Below are 27,720 nucleotides of genomic sequence, written 5' to 3' on the forward strand. Positions count from 1 at the left end.
ACCTGCACATCCTGCGCACGTACCCCTGAACCTAATATAAAAGTTGAAGTAAAAAAGATATATAAAATTATCTGTATATACATATGCCCTGATGTAAGTATACATTATATATGTGTATATGTAACCACATTTTTATTGAGGTATAAAACATATGGTAGGTTGCACTAATCAAGTTATATCTTGATGATATTATACATAAGTATATATGCATGTAACCAACACCTCTATCAATATTTTGGTCTACGACTGACCTCCAATTAATTGTTGTAAAGATATAAAGTATCAAGGTTCATGTTTCTCACATAGCTATCAATTCCTCCTGTACCATTTATTGTAAAAAGCATAATTTCCCCCAATGAATTGCAGAGGTGCGTTTATTGCATATAAAGTGCACATATATGTATAGATCTGTTTCTGGGCTTTTTGTCCTTTCATTATGACTGTCTATACTTAAGTCCAGACCACAGTTTTAATTATTACGGCTTTATAGTGACTCTTGAAAACCTGTGTATAAGTCCTCCAACTTTGTACTTCTTTGTTTAAAAACTATCTTGGCTCTCCTAGATTTTTTGAATTTCCATATAAATTTTAGAATCATCTTGGCAATTTACATACACACACCTCCACCCAAACCCACACACACACACACCCACACCCTGTTAGTATTTTGACTTGGGCATTGACTACATAGCTTAATTTGGAGAGAATTGACATCTAAAAATATTGAGATTTCCAACTCATGAATATAATACATCTCTCTACTGATATCTTCTTTGATTTCTTTTAGCAGTGTTTGTAGTGTACAGGTTTTACACATCTTTTGTTAGTTTTATTTCTACGTAGTTGATAAGTTTTTATGCTATTTTAAATGATATTTGAAGATCTTCATTTTCTAAATATTTGCTATTGGTATATAGGAACATAACTAATTTTTGCATATTGACTTTTGTTTATTTGTTTGTCTTAAGACAGGGCCTTGCTCTGTCACCATAGGCTGGAGTGAAGTGGCACCTGGGCTCAAGCAATTCTCCCACCCCAGTCTCCCACATAGCTGGGACTATAAGCAGGCATCACCACACTTGGCTAATTTTTTAAAATTAATTTTTGTAGAGAAGGAGTCTCTCTGGTCTCATTGACCCAGGCTGGTCTTGAATTCCTGGATTCAAGCAATCCTCCCACCTCAGCCTCCCAAAGTGCTGGGATTACAGGTGTGAGCCACCACACCTGGCCTTAGATGTTGACTTTACATCTAGCATCCTTCGTAAATTCACACATTCATTTTAATAATGAATGTGTAGATTCCCTGGGATTTTTAAAATGTATACAATCATATAACGTTACTACTTTCTTCCCACTTTTTATACTTTTTTTTTCTTTTATTGAATTATCTAGGACTTTCACTGTAATATTGAATAGAAATGGTAAGAGGAGGCAGCCTTGCCCTGTTCCCAAACTCGGGTGGAAAGAATTTCATGCTTCACTATTTGAAATGGTGTTTGCTATAGGCTTTTGTAGTCATTCCTTACTAGATTAACACAGTCCATTTATTTCTAGTTTGCTAAAAGTTTTGAATCATGAATTGGTATTGAATATATCAGATATTTTTTCTGCATCAATCAAGATAATCAAAATGTTTTTCTGTTAGTCCATTAATGAGATTTTCAAATGTTAAACTAACCTTTTTTATTTTTGGAATAAATTCCTTTTTGTCTTAATGTATTATCCTTTTTATATAACATTAGATTCTATTTGCTAATATTTTATGTAGAAGTTTTCATCTGTGTTCATGAGTGATATGTGGTTTTCTTTCCTTGAAATGTCTTTATCAGCTGGTCTACAATTACCTTAGCTTAGGTGTCTTGGGTAACTCCTATCTGCTCAACTCATCTTCATCCTCCATCAGGATGAATATGATGGATATGTTTCAAGGTCATAGCAAAAGGAAAGAGCTAGAGTAGAATCTTGCAAGTGCTTTTGCAAGCCTCTCCTTTGTGGCATCCCAGTGGCCAAATCAACTCATATAATGGAACACAAAATTAGAGTGAAAGGATACTATGAGGTGAAATGTGAGGGCTTAGATTCAGGAAAAGTTGAAGAATTGAGACCATTGATGAAATGATTCTACCTTATTCTCAGGCAGGGAAGCATTTTTATACATGCAGATAGTTCACAAGAAATAACTGATATATAGTCTTAGACTCAAGACTTCAGCAATTGTATAAAAATACATTTGTAAATACCTGAAGACCTTGAAGAGAAGGGTCTGAACCACATCTCACCCAGGTTATGCTATTCACAGCTAAGACATGACTCTACCAGTCCCTCGGCCAATTTTGAAAATTGTTTCAAACTATTTATTTGAGGTGGAATTACCTTTTGTCACTCCTAATGGGCACAGTCATGGAGTAATGTGACCAGGGTCCACTGGATCGGTCATGGCACTTGAGGGCAGCCATCCCAAAATTTCCAAATTCCATCTTTATGGGTAAAACATCTCTTGATTGCTAATATTGTTTTTAAAGCAGGTTAAGCTAATAACTGTGAGTTAATTATAGCATGTCTATATTGAGCCAATTTTCTTTCAGTAGATTCGGTGGTGACTAATATAAATTTGGCAACACTTAATATTAGCTGGGGTGATTTTAAAAAGCCAAAACCTTTTAGAATGTAAAGCAAAACAGAGACATTCCTATTTCCTTCTGGGGTGATCCCTAGGCTCTTGGTTTCTATCAGTTATTAAACTGTTATCTCCTTGGGGCATTGACAAAGTACTAATGAGTCATTGATTGCTTTACCTTTTTTTTTTTTGTTTTTTTCGAGACGGAGTCTCGCTCTGTCACCCAGGCTGGAGTGCAGTGGTGTGATCTCGGCTCACTGCAAGCTCCGCCTCCCGGGTTCACGCCATTCTCCTGCCTCAGCCTCCCGAGTAGCTGGGACTACAGGCGCCAGCCACCTCCCCCGGCTAGTTTTTTGAATGTTTTAGTAGAGATGGGGTTTCACTATGTTAGCCAGGATGGTCTCGATCTCCTGACCTCGTGATCCGCCCATCTCGGCCTCCCAAAGTGCTGGGATTACAGGCTTGAGCCACCGCATCCGGCCCCTTTACCATTTTTAATCAGAGTATCCAAAAAGGAGGTAATCATGTGTTTTAATAAATTCCACAAATCATAAACCACCTGAAAAGCAAATCTACCATCCATATTAATATTTAGTCTTTCATCTTTGCCAGAGTGCAGCCCCAAATCTAAGTTACTAGTTCAGCTGCCTGGGCAGGCTGGGAATCGGGCCGTGGAGCCCTCAGTGGTTGCATGTTCAGTGATAACAGAATGTTCTGCACTGGGAGTGTCTCTGTCATACTTGAGAACCATCTACAAAGCGCATTGAATCAAGGTTGACTAAAAGGGAGAAGATTCAAATCCAGGCATACTTAACTCCTGAGAGGATGCTGAACAGTCATGTGATTCCCCTTTATTCTTAAAAGGGAATAAAGTTGCAGGGTTACATTTTGAATAACAGCGAATATGCAAAGCAGACATTACAGTTTCATAAGTGGTAAATTGACTAGTGGGGAAATGTCAGATGCTGCCTTGAAGTAGCAAAAACTGTAGAGATGCAGGACCCTAGAGTTAGTGGAGAGACAAGCGCTGTGGTGGAAGCATCAACACGTTTGGCCACTGCCACCACCTCATGCAAGTACAGAAGTATACCTTTGCCTCCAAATCAAGGAACGTACTAAGATAGGCAGAGAGAAGAGTTGGTAGATTTAGGAAAACCCGAAGGTGGAGGTTGTTGTAAGAAGGCTTTCAAATAGAAGACAGCATTTTCTACTTTTGCATCACAATGAAGAGTTTCAGAAATTATAAACTTAGTAAGACCATGCAAAGGCTGAATTATTGAGAAAAATCAGATATACAATTATCTACCTTCCTACAATTTTCTTAGCCATCTTTTAATTTCTGTTCCTGGTAGAATTGAATGCACTTAATTCTGGCTGAAAACAGAAACTGTCCATCTGGTGACAGATTGTGACCAGAAAAATGTAGATTCTTGGCAGAGTTGAAATTTTTTCTAGATTCTTTATGTCCTTTTTCACCTAATTTGGATAAGAGGTATTTAGAGTCTTCAGTAAACTACTTAGATCAGAAAATGCAGCAGTAAATCATCTAAATATTGAGTCTCTCTCTATATATATATGATTTAGACATTGAGACAACTAGGAAGTGGATTCGGAAAAATCCCTAAAGCTTAACCATCCAGGTATATTTGTTTTCCCATGAAAAAGCAAATATTGACTGTTTTTCTATATGTGTATACTAAGGAAGGCTGCACATAAATTACCAGTGTGAGATACTTACTTGTTGAGAGAATGAAGGACAGGGACAGGTGTGGTGGCTCACACCTGTAATCCCAGCACTTTGGGAGGCCGAGGAGGGTGGATCACCTGAGGTCAGGAGTTCAAAACCAGCCTGGCTGACATGGTGAAACCCCGTCTCTACTAAAAATACAAAAAATTAGCCAGGCATAGTGGTGGGCGCCTGTAATCCCAGCTACTCAGGAGGCTGAGGCAGGAGAATTGCTTGAACCTGGGAGGCGGAGGTTGCAGTGAGCTGATATTGCACCATTGCACTCCAGCCTGAGCAACAAGAGTGAAACTCCATCTCAAAATAAAATAAAATAAAATAAAGTAAAATAAAATGAAGGACAGGACAGTATTCTAATGGTTGCAGATATTTCATTAGCGCTGTGATTAACCTCTAATGTTGGACATTTAAGTGTCACTATAATCAATAATACAGCAACAGACATCTTTGTGCATAAGGCTTTTTCTGTATAGAGTGCTAGGAGTAAAATTACGTAGCTAAGAGTATGAATATTTTTAGGGTTCTTAATATATCTTGCCAAATCCAAGAGCAGTTGTATTCTTGTATCAACAATAAATCAAAGTTTTGAATTTCATGCCTTATTTTGCCAGCATTGGATTTTCTCATTAAAAGATAAAGGGTTGGCCGGGCGTGGTGGCTCAAGCCTGTAATCCCAGCGCTTTGGGAGGCCGAGACGGGCGGATCATGAGGTCGGGAGATCGAGACCATCCTGGCTAACACGGTGAAACCCCGTCTCTACTAAAAAATACAAAAAAAAAAAATACTAGCTGGGCGAGGTGGCAGGTGCCTGTAGTCCCAGCTACTCGGGAGGCTGAGGCAGGAGAATGGTGTGAACCCGGGAGGCGGAGCTTGCAGTGAGCTGAGATCCGGCCAATGCACTCTAGCCTGGGCAACAAGCAAGACTCCGTCTCAAAAAAAAAAGAGAAAGGGTTAATTTCATGGGTGCAAATGGCATGTCATTGTTTTGACTTCTTTGTTGGTGACACTGAATATTTATGTAGGTTGTTAATCAGTTGGATTTTCTCTTTTATGAATTGTTTATGTCCTTGGCCCATTTATCTATAAGGTGAGTGAGTAATATTTAAGTTGTTGTTAATGAATTATTAATTTATCATACTAGGCATAGTCCCCAGTCAGTCAATTTTTCTGAAAAATCGTTTCCCCTGTTATTCATTATAGCATTTTTAAGCAGAAATTTCAGATTTTTATGAAGTCAAACCTAAGCCTGTTGATCTTCCACTGATTCAACACTTTCAGTTCTTCCTCATCCAAAGAACTGATTAAAATTTGCTTAAATTTCTCATAGATATTTGTAGTTTTTATATGTGATTTCTAAACCCGTATGGATTTTATGTAAGAAATTCCATGAATTCTGAAGTATATAAAACTGTTATCCTTGCCTCCCCCACTGTGCAGATTCAGAGTGTTCATCTTTTTGACTTACTATTTCTTCCTAACAGAGATAGCCAGTTGAATAAATGGATGACTTTAGTACCTTAATTTTATTTTTCTCAATATTAAGCCAGTAAATGCTGCTCTGAGGGTAGCATACTAATCAGTTTTAAAATTTTGTATCATTTTTGTTGTTGCACAGAGATATATACGTGTGTGTATGTTTCAGAAAGATATTTACTGAAAGTTGGATTCATATAGCGGTATTAACTGTATTTTAAATAATAACTACTATTTGGTTTTCATTTTAAAGGTTACACGTATGTATACATTACATATACACACACTTATAGGTACACATATATCTTCATTTAAAAAATAGGAGAACAGATGAGCCAAAAGTCTCCATATTGTTACCAGTTATTTAAAATTTGATATGTTTATCTTTTTCTGTCATGCATATACACAATCATACTATATACTTTTTGCATGTATTTGTTTACATAGTGCTTAGGTAGACTGTAATATGCAGATCACTCTCTAAAGATGTATCTATTCCGAATTAAATAAGAACTAATATGAATTAGATTTAAACAAGAACCACATTAACTGTGAATTAATGATTTAGAACAAATTACTTAAAGTTAGTTCACCAGCTAATTTCCTTATCTGATAGCTTTAGACAGTGTGTATTTACAATAGAGACTCATCTGAGTAGCCAAACACACTTTGTGGACTATTTGAAAAATCGCAGTGGATTAGAACTTGAAATTTGCATACCCTCGTATTCCCTGAATCTCCCCTAGAAGATGCGAGTGAGAGACAAATTAATGAAAGTAATAACCCTTGTAGGTTCCCCCTAGGAAATAGCTTATGTTGGTGCCATGTAAATATGTAAGCTATGTGTTTGTCTTTTTTAGGAAGTCGTGCGGTTTCTAGATAAGAAACATCCAAATCACTATCGAGTCTATAATCTATGCAGTATGTACATTACTCTATATTTGCTACTGTAGATAGAAAACAGATTACTGTATGTAAGAAGAGGATTTTGTGTTTTTATTGCATTTAATCATAAGTATTTGGTGGTGGCAAGGAATGAATTTAAAAAGCCCCATCGTGGACTGGCCCCATTTAGTAGAAGGAGTTTCGCCCAGCAGCACAAAGCACCCTGTGAAGGAGGCGGCTTTGGCAGGACCTGTGAGGCTGGAGTGGAAGCAAACCGTTTTAGGGAAGATCTGTTCTAGCGACATTAGGTTTAGGAAAATCTTTCGTTTTTCCTGCCAGATTGTGTTATGAGGACATAGACGATTTAACAAATGAGTCCTCGGCCCCATCCGCAGTGGGCTGTGATGAGAGCAGGACCCTAGATGGGAGAAAAGGAAACACTCTGGAAAATAGGCTGTAACCCAGCTTCATACTCTGTCTCTCTCGACTTTTCCCTCTACCTGTATACTCAATAGACATTTTCAGGGGGCCATCATTTTGGTCAGCTACATTTGCCTCTTGTGTGGTTTCTAACTGCCCTGCAATAATATGATGAATGGTCTGCTAGAAAGTTAAAAATTATACCTATGAAACAAAAATAGTTGAGTTTGGGTTACATGAGATGGATAAACCACTACCATCCTTACGTTTTTGAGACCCCGTGTTTATTTTAGAGCGGCAGGAGCAACTTGGAAAGCTCTTTTTGAAGATAGATAAGGAATTCTAACAAGATATGTTAACTTATTTATAAGTTCATCATTTATTATGTTATTCCCTATAGAGATATGACATACGTATTATTTATTTTAGGTGAAAGAGCTTATGATCCTAAGTACTTCCATAATAGGGTCAGTAGAATCATGATTGATGATCATAATGTCCCCACTCTACAGTAAGTTTTATGCTAAGTTGACTATCAGAAGAGGGCTAAATATATTGGGTTTGATTTTTTGAAAATATTTTAACTAAAAGTCTTAAACTTTTGAAATCAGTGAGATGGTGGTTTTCACCAAGGAAGTAAATGAGTGGATGGCTCAAGATCCTGCGAACATCGTAGCAATTCACTGTAAAGGAGGCAAAGGTAATAACATTTTCCTTTTTATTTCTCCCTTTCTAAAGACATGGAAAGATAGATAAAGTACAAGAACAAAATACATATTGCTATTAATACGTATTAACAATTGTTAGCATTTTAAAATATTAGCTCCAAGACTGAAAGAAGGGGAGGAGAAAGGAAAGAGGAGAGGAGGAAGGGTAGGCGATAGGGAGAGGAGAAGGAAGAGAAGAAAGCAGGAAAAAAGAACTAAGGAAGGTTGAGCATATTTTCCCTTGTTTTCCTAGTATTTGGATTTCTTTATTTTTGGTTTGCCAGTTTGTATCTCTCAAAATACAAACAGTCTTTAATTTTAGAATGTCAGAGTACTTTTATTTAAGGCTGATCTTTTTAAATGTTTAAATTAACATAAAAATCTATTTATGGTGTACAATATGATGTTTTGATGTCTATAAACATTGTGAAATGGTTAAATCAAGCTAATTGACGTATGCATTACTCCACATGTTTTTGTGGAGTAATTTAAAATCTACTCTCTCAGCAGTTTTCAAGTATATATTAACTATGGTCACTATGTTGTACAATGAATTTCCTGAACTTATTCTTCCTAATTGAAATTTTGCATCCTTTAATCAACATCTCAGGCTGGGCGCAGTGGCTCACACCTGTAATCCCAGCACTTTGGGAGGCTGAGGCAGGTGGATCACATGGTGAAGCCCTAGCTCTACTAAAAATACAAAACATTAGCTGGGTGTGGTGGCATGCATCTATAATCCCAGCTACTCGGGAGGCTGAGGCAGAAGAATCACTTGAACCCGGAAGGCAGAGGTTGCAGTGAGCCGAGATCGCACCATTGCACTCTAGCCTGGACAACAAGAACAAAACTCTATCTTAAAAATATAATAATAAAGTAAAAACCAATATCTCTACAATTCCCCGAGTTTTGTCCCCCCCAGCCCCTGGTAACCACCATTCTACTCTCTGCTTCTATGAATCTGACTTTTTTAGATTCCACAAATAAGTGGGACGTGCAGTATTTGTCTTTCTATGCCTGGCTTATTTCACTTAGCATAGTGTTCTCCAGGTTCATTCATATTGTCTCAAGTGACAGGATATCCTCTCAGGCTGAAGAGTATGCCTTTATTTGCACATGCCACATGTTCTTTATCCATTCCTCCACTGATGACATTTACATGGACTCCATAGCTTGGGTATTAGGAATAATGCTGCAGTGAACGCAGGAGTGCAGATTTCATTTCCTTTGGATATATACCCAGAAGTGGAATCTCCAAATCATATGGTAGTTCTATTCTTGGTTTTCTGAGGGATCTCAGTGCTGTTTTCCATAATAACTACTAATTTACATTCACACCAACAGTGTACGAGGGGGATCCCTTTTCTCTACATCCTCACCAACTCTTTTGTCTTTTTGTTAATGACCGTTCTAACAGGCGTGAGGATATCACTTTGTGTTTAATTTGCTTTTCCCCGATGATTAACGATGTTTAGCATTTCCTCATATACCTCTTGGCCACTTGTGTGTCTTCTTTTGGGAAATATCTTTTCAGGTTCTTTGCCCATTTTCTAGAGAAGTAACTTGTTCTCTTGCTATTGTGTTGTCTGAGTTCATTTGTTTAAAAAATCTGTTAACCTGTTATCGAATGTATGCTTTGTAGATATTTTCTCCTGTTCTGTAGGTTGTCTCTTTACTCCATCAATGTTTCCTTTGCTGTGCAAAAGCATTTTAGTTTGATACAGTATCATTTGTCTACTTTTTCTTTTGTTGCCTATGCTTTTCAGTCATATCCAAAAATATCTTGTCCCAGACCAATGTCAAGAAGATTTTCACCTATGTTTTCTTCTAGTAGTTTTTCAATTTCAGGTTTCACAGTTAAGCATTTACTTTGAGTTGATTTTTGTATATGGGTGAGATAGGGTGTAATTTCATTCTTCCACCAGTGGATATTCAGTTTGCCCAGTATCGTTTATTGAAGAGACTGTCCTTTCCCCATCTTGGACTCTTGGCACCTTTGTTGAACATCAGCTGACTATAAATGCATGGATTTATTCTGGGCTTTCTGTTCTGTTCCATTGGTCTATATGTCTGTTTTTGTTCCAGTAATATTAAGGTTGTTCTTAAACTTTGTGAGAACTGTTAGATTAAGGGAGCCAACAGAGATGCTATTTCAAAAATTATACTGGAATTTTTATAGTCTAATGATACAAAGAAGTTGACATTGGTGGGGTTAAAATGGGGGAAAAAGCCCCATTTTGTAAGTCCAACCAATTTAAGTTTAGCTAGATTTTCTCTCATTCAGGTTTAGGCTTTAAATAATCATCTAAGCATATTTCACAATTTTTGACAAGCATAAATAATTACATTTTTAGTGGGCTGTAAATCAATTTTTATATCAAATTCCAGGAAAACGTAACACTGTAAACTGACTTACATAATTCAGTAAAATCAAGTTTTAGTCTTATTGGCTAGTTTCAAGCGCATTAGTTAATATACAGGTTCTGTGTTTAGCTCTACAGATTGGAATATTGTATATAAACTGGCAGTTTACAATACCATAGTTAAATTAAGAATATAGAGGCTGAATCATTTGAAATGGGCAGTTTTTAACCATCTTTTGCTTTAAAAGTGGCCATTTCACATTGCCTAACCTAAAATGTTATTATTCAAGAAGTTAGCATCAGTTTTCTATTAACTAATGCTAATTCCTTGCTTGAAGGAAAGCATTCATTTCAAATTTGACTTTTTTCTTTTTTGCTGAGAGGGGGTTTACATTATTCTGTGTTCACAGAATATTTTGTTGATATTGTTAAAGGTTGTTTAGAGGGCTATTATTCAGCTGGTATGTACCAGAGCAGCCTCTTTTTTTAAGTGCTCATTCATATTAGTCTTGCTGTCTTCTGTGGTTGCTGCCTGCAGGTTACCAATAGTATCATGATAGTAAACATATTTTATATTGATTTATAGGAGTTCTTCAAAGAACCTGAATGCCAATTTTTCTTAGTGTTACAATTATATTCTCCCAACATGTTGCCTTTCAAATTTGATTGTGATTTATTTTGTTGTACAAAAGTTTGTAAATTTTTGTTTTGTTTTGAGACATGGTCTCACTCTGCCACCCAGGCTGGAGTGCAGTGGCACGATCTCGGCTCATTGCAGCCTGAACCTCCTGGGGCTCAAGCGATCCTCCCATCTCAGCCCCTCTGAGTAGGTGGGACTACGGGTGAGCATCACCATGTCTGGCTAATTTTTGTATTTTGGTAGAGACAGGGTCTCACTATGTTGCCCAGACTGGTCTCGAACTCCTGGACTCAAGTGATCCACCCACCTCAGCTTCCCAAAGTGCTGGGATTACAGGCATGAGCCATCATGCCTGGAGAGAAGTTTGTAATTTTGAATGTAGTAAAATTTGTTCATCTATGTGTGTGTATGTATTTCATGCTTTTCTGTCACATTTAAGAAATTCACCCCGATACTGATGTAGTAAAGATATTCCACATTTCTTCAAAAATATTCAAGTTCCATTTTTAATATTTGGGTCTTTAATCTAATTGGAAGTTGGGGGAAGTATTTTGTTCATATAGATAGCCAATTGCCCTAACACCATCAATTGCATGCTATTTTGTTCTTCATTAATTCGTAATTCCTCTCAGTAATATACCAAGTTTCTATACATATTCAAAACTGTTTCTAAGTTCTCTCTACCACACTTTTGTGATTATTGTAGCTTTATAATATAGTTTGATAAAGGCACAATAGTCTTGCTCTCCTTGGAACTTAATTATTACATTCAATTTTAAAATGATTTTGTGAACTGCCATAATAAAACACTTTTATGATTTTTGTTGGAACTACATTGAATTTATAGATTAACTTGACAGAACTGACAACTTTGAGATATTGAGTTGTACATGTGAATTACCTTGTTCATTGTTTAATAATATTTTATACTTTTTTTTATCATGTCTTTCACATCTTTTCAAAAATTCATTCCTACACAAATTGTGACTGAAAATGGAATCTCTTTTTTTCTATTACATTTAGGTTGTGTCCAGTTTTTACTGTGATAAATAGTGCTGCTTTTTTTTTTTTTTTTTTTTTTTTGAGATAAAATCTCACTCTATCACCCAGACTGGAGTGCAGTGGCATGATTTCAGTTCATCGTAACCTCTGCCTCCTGAGTTCAAGCAATTCTCGTGTCTGAGCCTCCCAAGTAGCTGGGATTTTTTTTTTTTTTTTTTTTTTTTTTTGAGACGGAGTCTCGCTCTGTCGCCCAGGCTGGAGGGCAGTGGCGCGATCTCGGCTCACTGCAAGCTCCGCCTCCCGGGTTCACGCCATTCTCCTGCCTCAGCCTCCCGAGTAGCTGGGACTACAGGCGCCCACAACCGCGCCCGGCTAATTTTTTGTATTTTTAGTAGAGACGGGGTTTCACCGTGGTCTCGATCTCCTGACCTTGTGATCCGCCCGCCTCGGCCTCCCAAAGTGCTGGGATTACAGGTGTGAGCCACCGCGCCCGGCCAAGTAGCTGGGATTACAGGCATCCACCATCACACCCAGCTGTATTTTTAGTAGAGATGGGGTTTTGCCATGTTGTCCAGGCTGGCCTCAAACTCCTAACCTCAAGTGATGCGCCTTCCTCTGCCTCCCAAAGTGCTGGGATTACAGGCATGAGCCACCGCGCCTAACCCAATAATACTGCTTTTAAAAATACACATTTCTTGTTGCACATACGGCCACATTTTTGTTGAGTATATACCTTGGACTAAAATTGTTCTGTCTTAGGGTAATGAATCTTGAACTTTACTTGATAATGTCACCTGTTTTCTAAAACAGTAGTACCGATTTTTACTCCACTGGTATTGTACACTTCAAGCATTCCATGTCTTCCCCAATACTTACAATTCTGAGTATTTCTATTTTTAGCCTTTGGGGGTTTGTGTGATGGCATCTTATGGTGGTGATCATTTGCATTTCTGTAATTACTAATAAGATTGAGGAAGTTTTCTTAAGATTATTAAGTATTTGGATATCCTTTCTGTAAAGTAACTTTTTAATTTTCTTAACCATTTTTCTCCTGGTTTATTCATCCTTTTTCTCTTGATTGTAGGAATTATTTATGCATTCTGATTTCAGTTCTGTTATTGATCATAAATGTATTCAGGAAAGCTTTTCTGCTCTGTGATTTGCCTTTTCTCTCTCTCAGGAGTATCCTGTGGTTGACAGAAGTTCTTAGTTGTGTTACCGTCGTAGGTATCATGCTTTCCCTTTATACAGTTTGTGCGTTTGTGTCCTGATTAAGACAATTTTCTTTGAGTTTAAAGGACATTTTACTACTATGTTTTCTTCTAGAAGGTTCATTCCTTTTAAAATTGATTTATATGTGTGGTGTGAGGAAGGCATCAGGTTTCATCTTTTTCCATGTATGGCTATCCAATTATTCCAGCACACGGGTGAGAAGATTTTCATTGCTTTAGTACCCTGCAGAACATGAATCTGTTTCCGACCTTTCTGTTCTGTTCATCGATTTTTCATCTGTGTGCCAACAGCACAACTATCTTACTGTAGCTTTCTAATACGTCCTCATTTCCAGTCATGTGAGGATAACCATCTTTTTCTTTTTCTTCACAATGGTTTGGGTATTTTAGGTCATCTACATTTCCATATAAATTTGGGAATCAACTAGTCAAATTACACACACTGGATAGAAATTTGCTTGGAATTGCATTGAATTTATAGACTGGGGAGAATTGAATTTTTACAATATTGACTCATCCAACCCATGAACAGAGGTGTTCTCTCATTGAGTTGGGTCCTCTTCAATTTCTCTTTACAATGCTTTCTCGTTTTCTGTGTAGAAAGCTTGCGTATTTTTGGTGAGATTTATTCCTAGACTTCTTTTGTGATTATTTAAATGACATCCCTTTAAAATGTTTATTTTCTAAATGTTTTTTGTTGTTTTAAATGCAGTTCATTAATTAATCTTGCAATTAGCAACTTTCCTAAACTCACTTTTTTTTTTTTTTTTTTTGAGGTAGGGTCTCATTCTGTCACCCAGGCTGGAGTGCAGTGGCACGATCATGGCTCACTATAGCCTCAACCTCCCTGGGCTCAGGTGATCCTCCCATATCAGCCTCTTGAGTAGCTAGGACTGCAGGCAGGTGCCACCATGCCCAGCTAATTTTTTCATTTTTTTGTAGAGATGGGGTTTTGCTATGTAGCCCAGGTAGGTCTCAAACTCCTAGGCTCAAGTGATCTGCCAGCCTCAGCCTCTGCCTCCCAGAGTGCTAGGACTGCAGGCCTGAGCCACTGTGTCCAGCCTAAACTCATTTATTAGTTCTACTAATTTATCTATAGATTCTTTTGGATTTTATGGCACATGATTACGTCATATGAAAATAATAAATTGTATTTTTTCCATTTCAGTCATTTCTCTCCCCTAGCACTGGCTAGAACCTTTAGTACAGCGTAAAATTACAAGTGGCAATAGCAACCATCAACATACAGTTCCATTCTCAAAGGAAAAGCTTTCAACATCTCTCCAATTGCTTTATGAATGTGTGTGTGTGTGTGCGCGCGTGCGTGTGTGTGAGAGCTACCATTTATCAGATTAAGAAATTCCTTGGCTGGGCGCCGTGACTTATACCTGTAATCCCAGCACTTTGGGAGGCCCAGCGGGGCAGATCACTTGAGGCCAGAAGTTTAAGACCAGCCTAGGCAACATGGTGAAACCCCATCTCTACTAAAAAATACAAAAATGTGCCAGGTGTGGTGGCGCATGCCTGCAATGCCAACTACCCTGGCTGAGGAGAGGGAATCACTTGAACCCAGGAGGCAGAGGCTGCAGTGAGCCAACATCGCACTGCTGCTCTCCAGCCTGGATAACAGAGTGAGACTCTGTCTCAAAAAACGAAACAAAACGAAACAAAACAAAACAAAAGAAAGAAAGAAAAAAGAAATTCCTTTAGTTTACTAAGAGTTTTTTTTTAATCATGAATGGATGTTGAATTTTTAAAGATTTTTCTGAATCTTTGAGATGATAATTTTTCTACTTTATCCTATAAATGAATGTGGTTAATTACATTGATTAAGTGGTAAACCAACATATTTCTGGAATAAACGTAATTGTGCTGTATTATTTTGTTAAATAATCATTAAATTATTTTATTATTAAATTGCCAGATCCTGTTTGTTAATATTTTGTTTAGGATTTTTAAATTCATGTCATCTGGGCGATTGGTTATAATTTTCCTTCCTCATAGTTTTTTTCAAATCTTGGCTTTGTAAAATGAGTTAGATTTCATTTTCTCTGTTTTTATTCTCTGGGTAAATTTATGCGTGCTGATTTTCTTCCTTCTTAAGTATAAAGTGAAATTCACCAGTGAAGGCACATTGGCCTAGAGTTTTTTCTGGAGGGAAGTCTTTAAATTATGGCTCAATTCCACATATAGAATTTGTTAATAATTTTATTTGCCCATTTTGGTAGATTATAGTTTTCCCAGCATTTGTCCATTTAATCTAACTTTGAACTGTCTTAACATCAAATTGTTCACAATATCATTTTACCATTTTAATGTCTACAGAGGTGTTTCTTTTCTTATTCCTTACATTGCTTTCTTGGTACCTTCTCCCCTTTTTTCTTTTGATTAGTCTCACCAGGGATTTATCAATTTTACTAGTCTTTTAAAAGTACCAAATTTTTGGCCTTATTGGTGGTCTCTATTTTTAATTTATTTTTTATTTCATCAATTACTATTATATTTCATATTTTCTTCTGCACTCTTTGGGTTAATTTGTTCTTTTCCTGACTTCTTGACATGGATAATTCTTAGAGTGTCGACCACTGTCTTTTCTATTTACCATTTAAGGCTACAAGTTTTCCCCAAGAATTGCTTTAGCTTCATCCCATAAATTTTTATTTGTAGTGTTTTTATTTTACTTAGTTCAAACTATTTTCCAGTTTTGACTGTGCTTGCTTTTTTTTGACCCATGAGTTTTGTGGAAGTATATTTCCTTATTTCCAAACATGAAAATTTTGTATTTATCTTTAAATTTTTGATTTCTGATTATATTGTGTTGTGGACACAGAACATACTATGTATTTTTTTTCTTTTTTAGTTCTTTGAAAATTGTTTAGACTTGCTTTATGGCCCAGAATTTGGTCGATATTATCAGATGTTTTCTGTACATTTCAAAAGAACATGTATTACGCATTGTTGAGAACAGCGTTCTATGTACATCTATTTGTCAATTATTTTATTTAACTCTCCTATATTCCTACTGACATTCTGTTTTCGTTTGATTGAATTTTAATAATATAATTCTTTCCTTCTCACCCTCTGTCATTACCTTGGAAGTCATATACTTCTTTTCTGTGTTTTTAGTAATTACTGTAAAGATTTCAACCTGCATCCTTGATTTAGCTATTAATTTTTATTTATGTTGAGCCTGCATCTAGAAATCTTCCTAAACTCTCTCATTAGATTAAGGAGTTATTCTACAGACTTACTTGCTACACTGGCTTTCTACACTTAGGCCTGCGGTATATTGTTAAACAGAAGCAGTGAAGAGAGGGCATTTTCGTTTAATTCCAGGCTTTAAAGAAAATGCTGTCAATATTATGTCATTAATATGATGTTCCTGGTAGGTATTTTGGTAGATTCTCTTTGTTGAGTTAAGGAGGTTTCCTAGTTTTTGTGAATTTTTAAAGCCACAGGTGAATTGTAGTGAATGCTTTTTCCTGCATTATTGAGATAATTGTAAGGTATGTCTTCTTTAATCAATGAATATGATAAATTGCATTAATACAGATTTCTGATATAGGATGATTCTTGTACTCTTTTATTGTTTGTCTTTTAATGGGAAAAACACATTTGTTTTCTTTTTGAGCTTAGTTTTTTTGGTATAATGTAACTTTTATTTTAGTTTCGGAAGTACATGTGCAGGTTTATTGGTAATATCGTGTGATGCTGAGGTTTGGGGTATGATTGATTGCATCATCCAGGTACTGAGCATAGGACCCAATAGTTAGTTTTTCAACCTGTGCTCTTTTCTGCTGTGCCCCCTCTAGAACTCCCCAGTGTCCATTATTGCCGACTTGATGTCCATGAGCACCCATTGTTTAGCTTTCACTTATGAGTGAGAACATACGGTATTTGGTTTTTCGTTCCTGCATTAATTTGCTCAGGATAATGACTTCAGCTGCATCCATGATGCTGCAAAGGAAATGATTTCTTTTTTTTTTTTTTTCGAGATGGAGTTTTGCTCTTGTTGCCCAGGCTGGAGTGCAATGGCGGAATCTTGGCTCACTGCAACCTCCACCTCCCAAGTTCAAGCAGTTCTCCTGCCTCAGCCTCCCAAGTAGCTGGGATTACAAGTGCCTGTCACCATGCCCAGCTAATTTTTGTATTTTTAGTAGAGATGGGGTTTCACCACGTTGGCCAGGCTGCTCTCGAGCACCTGACCTCAGGTGATCCACCTACCTCAGCCTCCCAAAGTGCTGGCATTACAGGCATGAGCCACCGTGCCCAGCCTGTTTTTTTGTTTTTGTTTTTCTTTTTGTTTTTTTAAGATGGAGTCTTGCTCTGTTATCCAGGCTGGAGTACAGTGGCGCAATCTCGGCACACTGCAACCTCCGCCTCCTGGGTTCAAGCGATTCTCCTGCCGCAGCCTTCTGAGTCACTGAGATTACAGGTGTGCGACACCACGCCCGGCTAATTTTTGTATTTTTAGTAAAGATGGAGTTTCACTATGTTGGCCAGGCTGGTCTTGAACTCCTGACCTCAAGTGATCTGCCTGCCTTGGCCTCCCAAAGTGCTGGGATTACAGATGTGAGCCACTGCACCTGGCCCATGGCTCTATTTTGAAGTATGTTCCTTTGATTCCTAGTTTCTTGAGTGTTTTTTTATTTTTTTATCAAGAAAGATGTTGAATTTTATCAAATGCTTTTTTTTCTGCATCTATTGAGATGATCATGTGGTTTCTGTTTAATTCTCTTTGTGTGGTGAATCACATTTATTGATTTGCATGTGCTGGACCTTGTATCCTTGGAATGAAGCTTACTTGATTGTGAATTTTTTGATGTGCTGTTGGATTTGGTTTCCCAGTGTTTTGTTAAGGATTTTTGTGGCTGTCTTCATCATTGAGATTACCCTTTAGTTTTCTTTTTTTTATTGTGTCTTTGCCAGGTTTTGGTTTCAGGGTGATGCAGGATTCATGGAATGAATTAGAGAAGAGTCCCTCCTCAATTTTTTGGAATAGTTTCAGTAGAACTGGCATCAGTTCTTCTTTGTATATTTGATAGAATTCAGCTGTGAATACATCTGATCTAGGGCTTTTTTGGTTTGTGGGTGTTTTGTTTGTTTTTTTGGGATGGAGTCATGCTCTGTTGTCCAGGCTGGAGTGCAGTGCCATGATCTTGGCTCACTGCAACCTCTGCCTCTTGGGTTCAAGAAATTCTCCTGCCTCAGCCTCCCGAGTAGCTGGGATTACAGGCACCTGCTACCATGCCGGACTAATTTTTGCATTTTTAGTAGCAACGGAGTTTCACCATATTGGCCAGGCTGGTCTCGAACTCCTGTTCTCATGATCCGCCCACCCGCCTCGGCCTCCCAAAACGCTAAGAGTTCTTTAGGTTTCTATTAGGTCCAATTGGTCAAGTGTTGAATTTAAGTCCAGAATTTCTTTGTTAGTTTTCAGTCTTTATGATCTGTGTAATGTTGTCAGTGGGGTGTTGAAATCCCCTGACTATTGTTGTGTGGCTAAGTCTTTTCATAGGTCTAGAAGTATCTGTTTTATTAACCCACGTGAGCCAATGTTGGGTGCATATATGTTTAGGATAGTTAAGGCTTCTTGTTGAACTCCTTATCATTATGTAATGCCCTTCTTTGTCCTTTTTTACTGTTGTTGATTTAAAGCCTGTTTTATCTGTTTTAGGAATAGTGACCCCTGCTCTTTTTTGTGTTTTGTTTGTGTGATAGATCTTTCTTCAGCCCTTTACTTTGAACCTATTGGTGTTGTTACATGTGAGATGGGTCTCCTGAAGACAGCAGACAGATGGGTTTTGTTTTTTTAATCCAACTTGCCACTCTGACTTTTCTTTCTTTCTTTCTTTTTCTTTCTTTCTTTCTTTCTTTCTTTCTTTCTTTCTTTCTTTCTTTCTTTCTTTCTTTCTTTCTTTCCTTCTTTCTTTTCTTTTTCTTTCTTTCTTTCTTTCTTTCTTTCTTTCTTTCTTTCTTTCTTTCTTTCTTTCTTTCTCTCTCTCTCTTTCTCTCTCTCTTTCTTTCTTTTCTTTTCTTTTCTTTTCTTTTCTTTCCCTTCTTGACAGACTCTCACTCTATCATCAGACTAGAGTGCAGTGGCACGATATTGGCTCACCACAACCTCTGACTCCTGGGTTCAAGTGATTCTCCTGCCTCAGCCTCCTGAGTAGCTGGGATTATAGGCATGTGCCACCACGCCTGGCTAATTTTTATATTTTTAGTAGAGAGAGGGTTTCACCATGTTGGCCAGGATGGTCTTGATCTCCTGACCTCATGATCCGCCCGCCTTGGTCTCCCAAAGCGCTGGGATTACAGGAATGAGCCACTGCACCCAGCCCACTCTGTGACTTTTAAGTGGTTTAAACCATTTACATTCAAGGTTAATATTGACATGTGAGCTTTTCACCCTATCATGAAATTGTTAACTGGTTTCTTTGTACTTTCTATTGTGTGGTTGTTTTATAGGGTCTGTGAGCTATGTAGTTAAGTGTGTTTTTATGATAGCAGGTATCATTCTTTCATTTCCATGTTTACAACTCCCTTAGGCATCTCTTGTAAGACTGGTCTAGTGGCGATGAACTCTCTTGGCATTTGCTTCTCTAGAAAAATGTTTCTATTTCTCCTTCAGTCATGAAGCTTAGTTTGGCAGGATATGAATCTCTTGATTATGATTTATTTTCTTTCAGAATTCTGAAAATAGACCCCTCAATCTCTCCTGGCTTGTGAGGTTTCTGCTGAGACGTCTACTGTTATCCTGATGGGGCTAACTTCGTATGTGATCTGGCCTTTTTCTCTAGTGCCTTTAGGGCTTTTTCTTTGACAGTGACCTTGGACAGTCTGGTGAGTATATGCCTTGGTAATGTTCATTTTTTATAGTATCTCACAGGTGCTGTCTGGCTTTATTGTACTTAGATGTCCATCTAGCAAGATTCAATACATTTTCTTGAATTATTTTCAAGAAATGAAATATGTTTTCCAGATTGTTTTCTTTTTCTCTTTCTCTCTAGGGAATACTAGTAATTTGTAGGTTTGGTCACTTTACATAATCTCATATTCTGACTTTCTTCACTTTTAAAAAATCTTTTTTCTTTATTTTTGTCTAACTGGATTGGTTCAAAAGACCAGTCTTCAAGCTCTGAAATTATGTTTTCTACTTTATCCAGTCTATTGATAAAGGTTTCAATTGTATTTTGAAATTCCTTGAGTTTTTTTAATTCCAGAAGTTCTGATTGATTTCTTATTAAGATGTTTATCTCTTCCACCTTTTCCTGGATTGATTTAGAAGTTTCTTTTTGTTGATTTCAACCTTGAATCTCATTGAGCTTCCTTGCAACCCAAGCTTTGAATTGTTTATTGTCATTTCTGAGTTTTCATTTTGGTAGGAAGCATTGCCAGAGAGCTGGTGTGATGCTTTGGTAGTGTCGCTACATTCAGATTTCTCATGGTGCCAGAATTCTTGCACGGGTCCTTCTCTTCTGGAGATGCTAGCACTTCTAATCTGTGTAATTATTTTTGTTTGGGTAGGGTTTTTTCTTTTTCTTTCCTCTCCTGTATTATTATTATTATTATTTTCTTCTTTCCCTTTCCCTCCTCCCTAGGGGGTGGACTGTAGAGCGCGCTGGGTAGGGTGTTTTTGGCCCGTGCGCTTCTGTCTGCAGGTTTTATGCTGCGTGTGTGGTTTGACTACCAGCCAGTAGAGGGCGCCGTGGGTAAGAGCTGGCTGGTGCCGGAGCCGCTGGCCGCGCGCTTGGTCCCTGTTCATTGGGCGGAGCGCTCTGTTGCCTCAGGCGACGGGCGGATTTCCGGGGCGCACAGTAATCGGAGCTCCCGCCTCGGCCCTCGGGGTAGCGGGACTGGGGGCACAAGAGGGTGGAGCCCTGCAGGGAAGATCCCCCAGTCTTGTCCAGCTGGGAAAGTGCCGGCAGCGTTCCCCTGTGTCTTTCCCTCGCAAAGTCTCCAAGTCTCGCCTCAAGTTAGCTCCAAGGCTGGGGAGACACAAGGCGCTTCCTCTGCCGGTGGCTTGGATCTCCGGTGGGAAGATGGGACAGAGGGGCGGGCTGTCTGTCTGTCTGTCTGTCTCACACACCGGGGCGCCACTCACCACTTCTGTCAGTCCGAAAATCCGGTGGGAAGATGGGGCAGAGGGGCTGTCTGTCTGTCTGTCTGTCTGTCTGTCTGTGTCACACACCGGGGCGCCACTCACTCACTTCTGTCAGTCCGAAAATCCGGTGGGAAGATGGGACAGAGGGGCTGTTTGTCTGTCTGTCTGTCTCACACACCGGGGCGCCACTCACTCACTTCTGTCAGTCCGAAAATCCGGTGGGAAGATGGGGCAGAGGGGCTGTCTGTCTGTCTGTCTGTCTGTCTCACACACCGGGGCGCCACTCACTCCTGTCAGTCCGAAAATCCGGTGGGAAGATGGGACAGAGGGGCTGTCTGTCTGTCTGTCTGTCTGTCTCACACACCGGGGCGCCACTCACTCACTTCTGTCAGTCCGAAAATCCGGCGGAAAGATGGGACAGAGGGGCTGTCTGTCTGTCTGTCTGTCTGTCTCACACACCGGGGCGCCACTCACTCACTTCTGTCAGTCCGAAAATCCGGCGGAAAGATGGGACAGAGGGGCTGTCTGTCTGTCTGTCTGTCTGTCTCACACACCGGGGCGCCACTCACTCACTTCTGTCAGTCCGAAAATCCGGCGGAAAGATGGGACAGAGGGGCTGTCTGTCTGTCTGTCTGTCTGTCTCACACACCGGGGCGCCACTCACTCACTTCTGTCAGTCCGAAAATTCGGCGGAAAGATGGGACAGAGGGGCTGTCTGTCTGTCTGTCTGTCTGTCTGTCTGTCTGTCTCACATACCGGGGCGCCACTCACCACTTCTGTCAGTCCAATGCTGTCATGGGGGCTGCTGGCCTGCCTTGTCCTCCCCAGGATCTGGGTGTCCTTCCTAATTCCCGGGAACTGCCATTGTCTTTCTTAAATTAAAGCGCACAGAGTTGGTCTTTAGGTCCTTGCTTGCTATTTCCAAATGACTGAGGCATGCTAAAGCCTGTCATCTGCCGTCCTGGAAAAAACATCCTTGCATCCTTAAGAGAAATGGCACTTGGTGTTGATACATGGTGTTTCTACATTGCTGAATTCACTTTAAAAATATGTGTATGTTTGTAAATCTACATTTGTATTTGAGACTGGTGTAAAGTTATCTTTTCTTCTACTGTATTTGTGCAATTTTGGAATCAGTTATATTAATATACTAAATGAGTTGGGAATTTTTCTTTTTTACTATTATCCAAAAAAAGTATAAAAGACATGAATCATTGCTTTCTTACAGATTTAGTAAAAACCTCCTCGTGTCCTTTTGTGGACAGGTGGTGAGAGATATTTTTACTGTAAATGTAATTTGCGTGTTTTTCACCTGTGAGGCGGAGGTTGCGGTGAGCCAAGATTGTGCGACTGCACTCCAGCCTGCGTAACACAGCAAGACCCTGTCTCAAAAAAAGAGAGAAAATCAACTTAAAATGCACTCCTTGAATATTTCTGAGTGTATTTTTATACCACGTATGTTCCTTGAACTAACTTCTTTTCTTTTCTAGGAAGAACTGGAACTATGATTTGTGCCTTCCTTATTGCCTCCGAAATATTTTTAACTGCAGAGGTATGAAAGATGTTCTACAAACTTTGTCTTATGATAACTGAGTTTGCTAGTTCTGAAACATCACTGGTAGGACGTTAAGATGATTATTTTAGTCATGATGCTTAGTAAAATTGTAATTCGAGAAGCAGTTTTTAGAAACTCTGTTTTCGATACTTTCTTGTTTACCATGCACTGGTTAGTAGCTGACTTAAGAATCTCTTTGGGCCGGGACAAGAGTGAGGTCAATGGGGTGCAAAATTTAAGGGAATGCTAAAAATTGCGATCATTAAAATAAATAATTTTAATGCAATATTTTAACAATAAAAATTAATGCAAAAAATTTATGATGTATACAATATCAACATTTTAAATAAAGACAAGACCTGTTGGGGAAGGATTAAGGTGAGGGGAGTAAAACCATGTTACACAAATAAAAAAAATTCAGTAATCAAGATGCTTCCCTCACTTCACCTGGCCCTGCTCTTACTCCTGCCAGTACCATGACTTCTTCCTTCCTCGTGAGAATAGTATCAAGCTTAATTAGATGACTCCAGCCTTGACCATCCTCACAACTCTTAGGTAGATAAAAAGCAACATTTCACAACTCAGAACAAAGCCTCTCCTGAATGTAAATGGCTTTGCTTAGTCAAGACATGGAGTCTGTGACCTCTAGAAATTTCTGATAAGACAAGGTGGGCTGTTTCCACTTAAAGCAGAGTTCTCAGTCATTTTTCTTTCTGCCATCTTCTTGCTGAGATGCTGCCATTTCCAGCAGCTCCGCTTGAGTTGTTTGGCCGACAGTCTCGGGAAGAGGTGGTGGTTACGCACAATGCCCAGCACTCAAGTTCCACCACCTTTGGTTTCTCTAATTTGAGATACACAGATTTTGAAAATGGATGTTCTAGGATGGTGTTTTTCAAGCTATGGATCATGATTTATCAGTGAGTTGTAAAATAAAGTTACTGGGTTGTAACTGACATCTTTTAAAAATAAAGTGGAATAGACCAGAATAGAAAATACCAAAAGGTTTAAATATTGGTGTGTGTGTGTGTGTGTGTGTGTGTGTGTGTGTCTCCTAGGTTTATTAATGTGGATTGCAGCTTAAAAAACAAACGTTTGACAGTCATTGACAGCTATTGATCCGGAGCCCTAGACTGAGATCCAGGGACCTGTATTCCAGGCCTGAGCTGCCTCTAACTGGCTGCAGCATCTCCAGGGCAGATTGCTTGGTTTTCTTTTGGTCTCACTGTTGTCATTTGTAATATGGAAAGAAGGGTTGGACCAGATGCTTTCTAAGGTCTTTCCAGCTCTAAAATTTTATGAATTTGTGAATGCTTGAATGAGAGAAGTCCTAATTTTGTTATTTTGGGTAGCCTCTACCCAAAGATCACTGCGGCCGGGCACGGGTGGCTCACATCTTTAATCCCAGCACTTGGGAAGCTGAGGCAGGCGGATCTCTTGAGGTCAGGAGTTTGAGAGCACCCCGGCCAACACGGTGAAACCCCTATCTCTACTAAAAATACAAAAAATTAGCTGAGCATGGTGGTACACACCTGTAGTCCCAGCTACTCAGAAGGCTGAGGCAGTAGAATCGCTTGAACCCAGGACGCAGAGGTTGCAGTGAGCTTAGATCCTGCCGCTGTACTCCAGTCTGGGTCACAGAGCAAGACTACCAAAAAACAAAGAAACAAACAAATCACTGACTTTAGGAAAGAAGGTGGGCGTAGAAACACTAAGGGTACCTAATCTAGGAAAGGAAAGAGTGCAGATGAACCATGGTTGGATTGTACCCTTTTTTTTGTAGGAAAGCCTATATTATTTTGGAGAAAGGCGAACAGATAAAACCAACAGCAGTAAATTTCAGGGAGTAGAAACTCCTTCTCAGGTAAGTTTTCTTTTAAAAAGTGGGAGTTTTTTTTAGGGGAGTGGGTTAAGATTGCCACCTGTTACTTGGTTTCATTTTAGACCCTGGTGATCAGGCAGCAGCAGTTGGGTGCCCTGCAACAGGCCTTGGTCCCTCCTGAGTCTGAGGGTCAGGCTTCAGGTGCTGCCCACATGCTGGGGACTCTGGCTTCTCCCCAGAGCACCTGCTTTCTGGTCTATCCTGGTTATTGTTTACGGAGCTCAGGAGTTGATTATTTTCCCAAAGTAGGAAGGTCCAGTACCCAAGGCTGCAGGACCCTGAAGTTTATCTGAAATCACCAGCCTTTGATTTCAGTGTAAAAAAGATCCAAGTCCTTCACAAACCCTTACTAGGGCAATTCAACCCTTGCAAAACATCACAAAGACTGTTTTTGGATGACTCCTGGTGTGTGTGTGTGTGTGTGTGTGTGCGCGCGCGCGCGCGTGTGTGTGTTTTTTCTGTGTGTTGTCGGGAAGGTGTATTTTACAAGAGAAAATAAAAGGGGAAATAAACTTTCCAAAACCTCTTCCGTACACCAGTGTTGTGCTTTCACATCTCTCGTTTAACACCCATAACACCCATAGGAAACACACACAGTTACTCTGTTTTTTGTTTTGGAAACATTTTGTTATGGAAAATTTTAATCATATACAAAAGTCCAGAGGATCATACAGTATATCCTCACATAGTCATCACATTGCTGCAACAGTCATTTCAGCCTGCAGCCAGCCACACTTTATCCATTCTTTGCCCGCTCCACTCACACCTCCCAGCCCCACTCTCCACTCTTACTTTCCCTAAATCTGAGTTATTTTTAAAGAAATTTCAGCCGTCAGATCATTTTATCCCACAAGCATTTTAGTATGACCTTTAAGTACTCTTAAAACAAGAACAAACCTTAACACTTTTTATCATGTCTAAAAATATTATACCTTAAAAATCCTTAATATCAAATTTGTAGTCCATGTTTGTTTCCAAAATTGTCTTAAAATCTTTGAAAATTTAGTTTGTTTAATCAGAATTCAAACAAAGTCCACATATTCATTTGGTTGCTGTGTCTCCTAAGTCTCTCTTAAGAATCTAAGTTCAGAGATTTCTCACCATTTTTTATTACTTGTAATTTGTTTATTGCAGAAACCAGGGTGTTTATCCTATAGCATTTATAACATTCTAGACTTTGCTGAACTATTCTAAGAGTTGTATATTCACTATCTCATTTATTATTCTCAGTAACTCTATGAGTAGGCACTGCTATGATTCTCATCTTATAAATTAGAAAATTGAGGTTCAGAGAAAGTAACTTTTGAACCAAGGACTGAAATCTCGATGTCAGTCTCTGAAGCTCGTGCTGTGCACAGCCTCATTTATTTTGCCTTTTCTATGTTGCCCCTGAAACCGAAGTGAGAGTGGGTTGGGAATTCCTAAATAGATTTGGATGAGGCTGTAAATGAGTTTTTCTGTCAGTGGTGGGAGCTGAGTAAGTACTCTTGGCCCCATTAGAAGAACACTGTAACTACTGGCCCCAAACCTTGACTTTGGGCCAGAAGAACTCAGCCTTATCCACTGATACTTCCCTCCCACACCCAAGCCCAAAACAAAACAAAGATAGTCATAGACCCTAAGCTAAAAGTAACAGGTGAATTTACTGAAGTGCAGCCCTAATCATGCCATTTCCATGCTCAAAATCTATACTGTGTCCCCACTGCCAATGGCAATAAACTACATGTTTCAACCTGGCACTCAGGAGCCGCAGTTTGACTTTTCCAGCCTTTTCTTCCGCTGTGTGCATGCACACATCCCACACTCCACACATTTAGACTGTGTGCTGTTTCCCAGCCTATGGACACTTGATACCCTCATGCCATTGCTCGTGCCCCTTTTCCTAGAGTCCCTTTCCCTTCTCAGCCTGAAGTCATCTCTTGCTTTTTCAATTCTTAAAGCCCTTTGTGTTTCTTTTAGGGACCACGTCACTTTGTGTTACTCTCTAGTTATTTGAAGTGGTGACTTCTGTATCCCTTTTAAAGGCAAAGCCCATGGCTTACCCATCTTTCCACCCCTTTCTCATAATATCTTCTTTGTTTGTAGTGAGTGCCTCCTATGTGTTGGTTGTATTAATTTCTACTACAAGTCCATGTTGTCTTAGGTTGTAGGAGAAGGAAGCATGGGAGTACAAGCAGCATGGGGGCCCTGGTGGTTTACAGGCCTTAGGGAAAGGTGGAGAATCTAGTGGCAGAAGTTAAGGGGATGCTAGATGGAGCTCCTTCACCAACTCTCCCCACACATCTCCCCATCCCCATTTCTTCTGCAGTCCTGCATAGTTTCCCTAACTTTAGTCCAGAACTAGCACAACAAAGGCTGCAACTGAATCTTCTCTGATTCACTGAAAAAGCAACACAGGGACTCAGCTGCACGTGTGAGAGCTCTGTTGGCAAGACCTCAGGACAGAGTGCCCTCTGTGTCTGCTGGTGATTCTCAGACACCATCACATTCTGATCCGGCGCTGTGGGCCATTCTACTGACTACATCTACTCCTAAGTTAAGGTGGCTCAAGCCTGTAATCTGAGCACTTTGGGAGGCCGAGACGGGTGGATCACGAGGTCAGGAGATCGAGACTATCCTGGCTAACACGGTGAAACCCCGTCTCTACTAAAAAAAAAAAATACAAAAAACTAGCCGGGCGCGGTGGCGGGCGCCTGTAGTCCCAGCTACTCGGGAGGCTGAGGCAGGAGAATGGCGTGAACCCGGGGGGCGGAGCTTGCAGTGAGCTGAGATCCGGCCACTGCACTCCAGCCTGGGCGACAGAGCGAGACTCCGTCTCAAAAAAAAAAAAAAGAACTTTCATGAGCCTTCCTCATGACTGGCCCTTTCTAAAGGAAAGTATGGCAGTTAGTTGCTTTAATGAACATTTCCCAATGGGTTAGTTACTTTAATGAACATTTCCCAATGGGTAAGGAACAGTCTGTGAACTTCCGAGGTTTTTTTTGTTTTGTTTTGTTTTTAATTTTTGAGACAGAGTCTTGCTCTGTCGCCCAGACTGGAGTGCATTGGTGCAATCTCAGCTCACTGCAACCTCGACCTCGTGTTCCCGCGATTCTCCTG

At 39.4% G+C, this 27,720-nt stretch overlaps 1 protein-coding gene across 1 annotated transcript in view; it reads left to right on the forward strand.

The window, feature by feature from the left end:
* TPTE2 (transmembrane phosphoinositide 3-phosphatase and tensin homolog 2) overlaps window positions 1–27,720 on the forward strand; it is a 151,019-nt gene that overhangs the window by 112,481 nt on the left and 10,818 nt on the right. Inside the window, 5 exon segments of the mRNA XM_065532949.2 lie at window positions 6,695–6,755; window positions 7,569–7,650; window positions 7,751–7,839; window positions 22,678–22,739; window positions 24,523–24,603. Coding sequence (XP_065389021.1) covers window positions 6,695–6,755; window positions 7,569–7,650; window positions 7,751–7,839; window positions 22,678–22,739; window positions 24,523–24,603 — 375 coding nt within the window.

Source organism: Macaca fascicularis, chromosome 17, assembly GCF_037993035.2.
Source record: "Macaca fascicularis isolate 582-1 chromosome 17, T2T-MFA8v1.1".
In the NCBI taxonomy this organism is placed as follows: domain Eukaryota; kingdom Metazoa; phylum Chordata; class Mammalia; order Primates; family Cercopithecidae; genus Macaca; species Macaca fascicularis.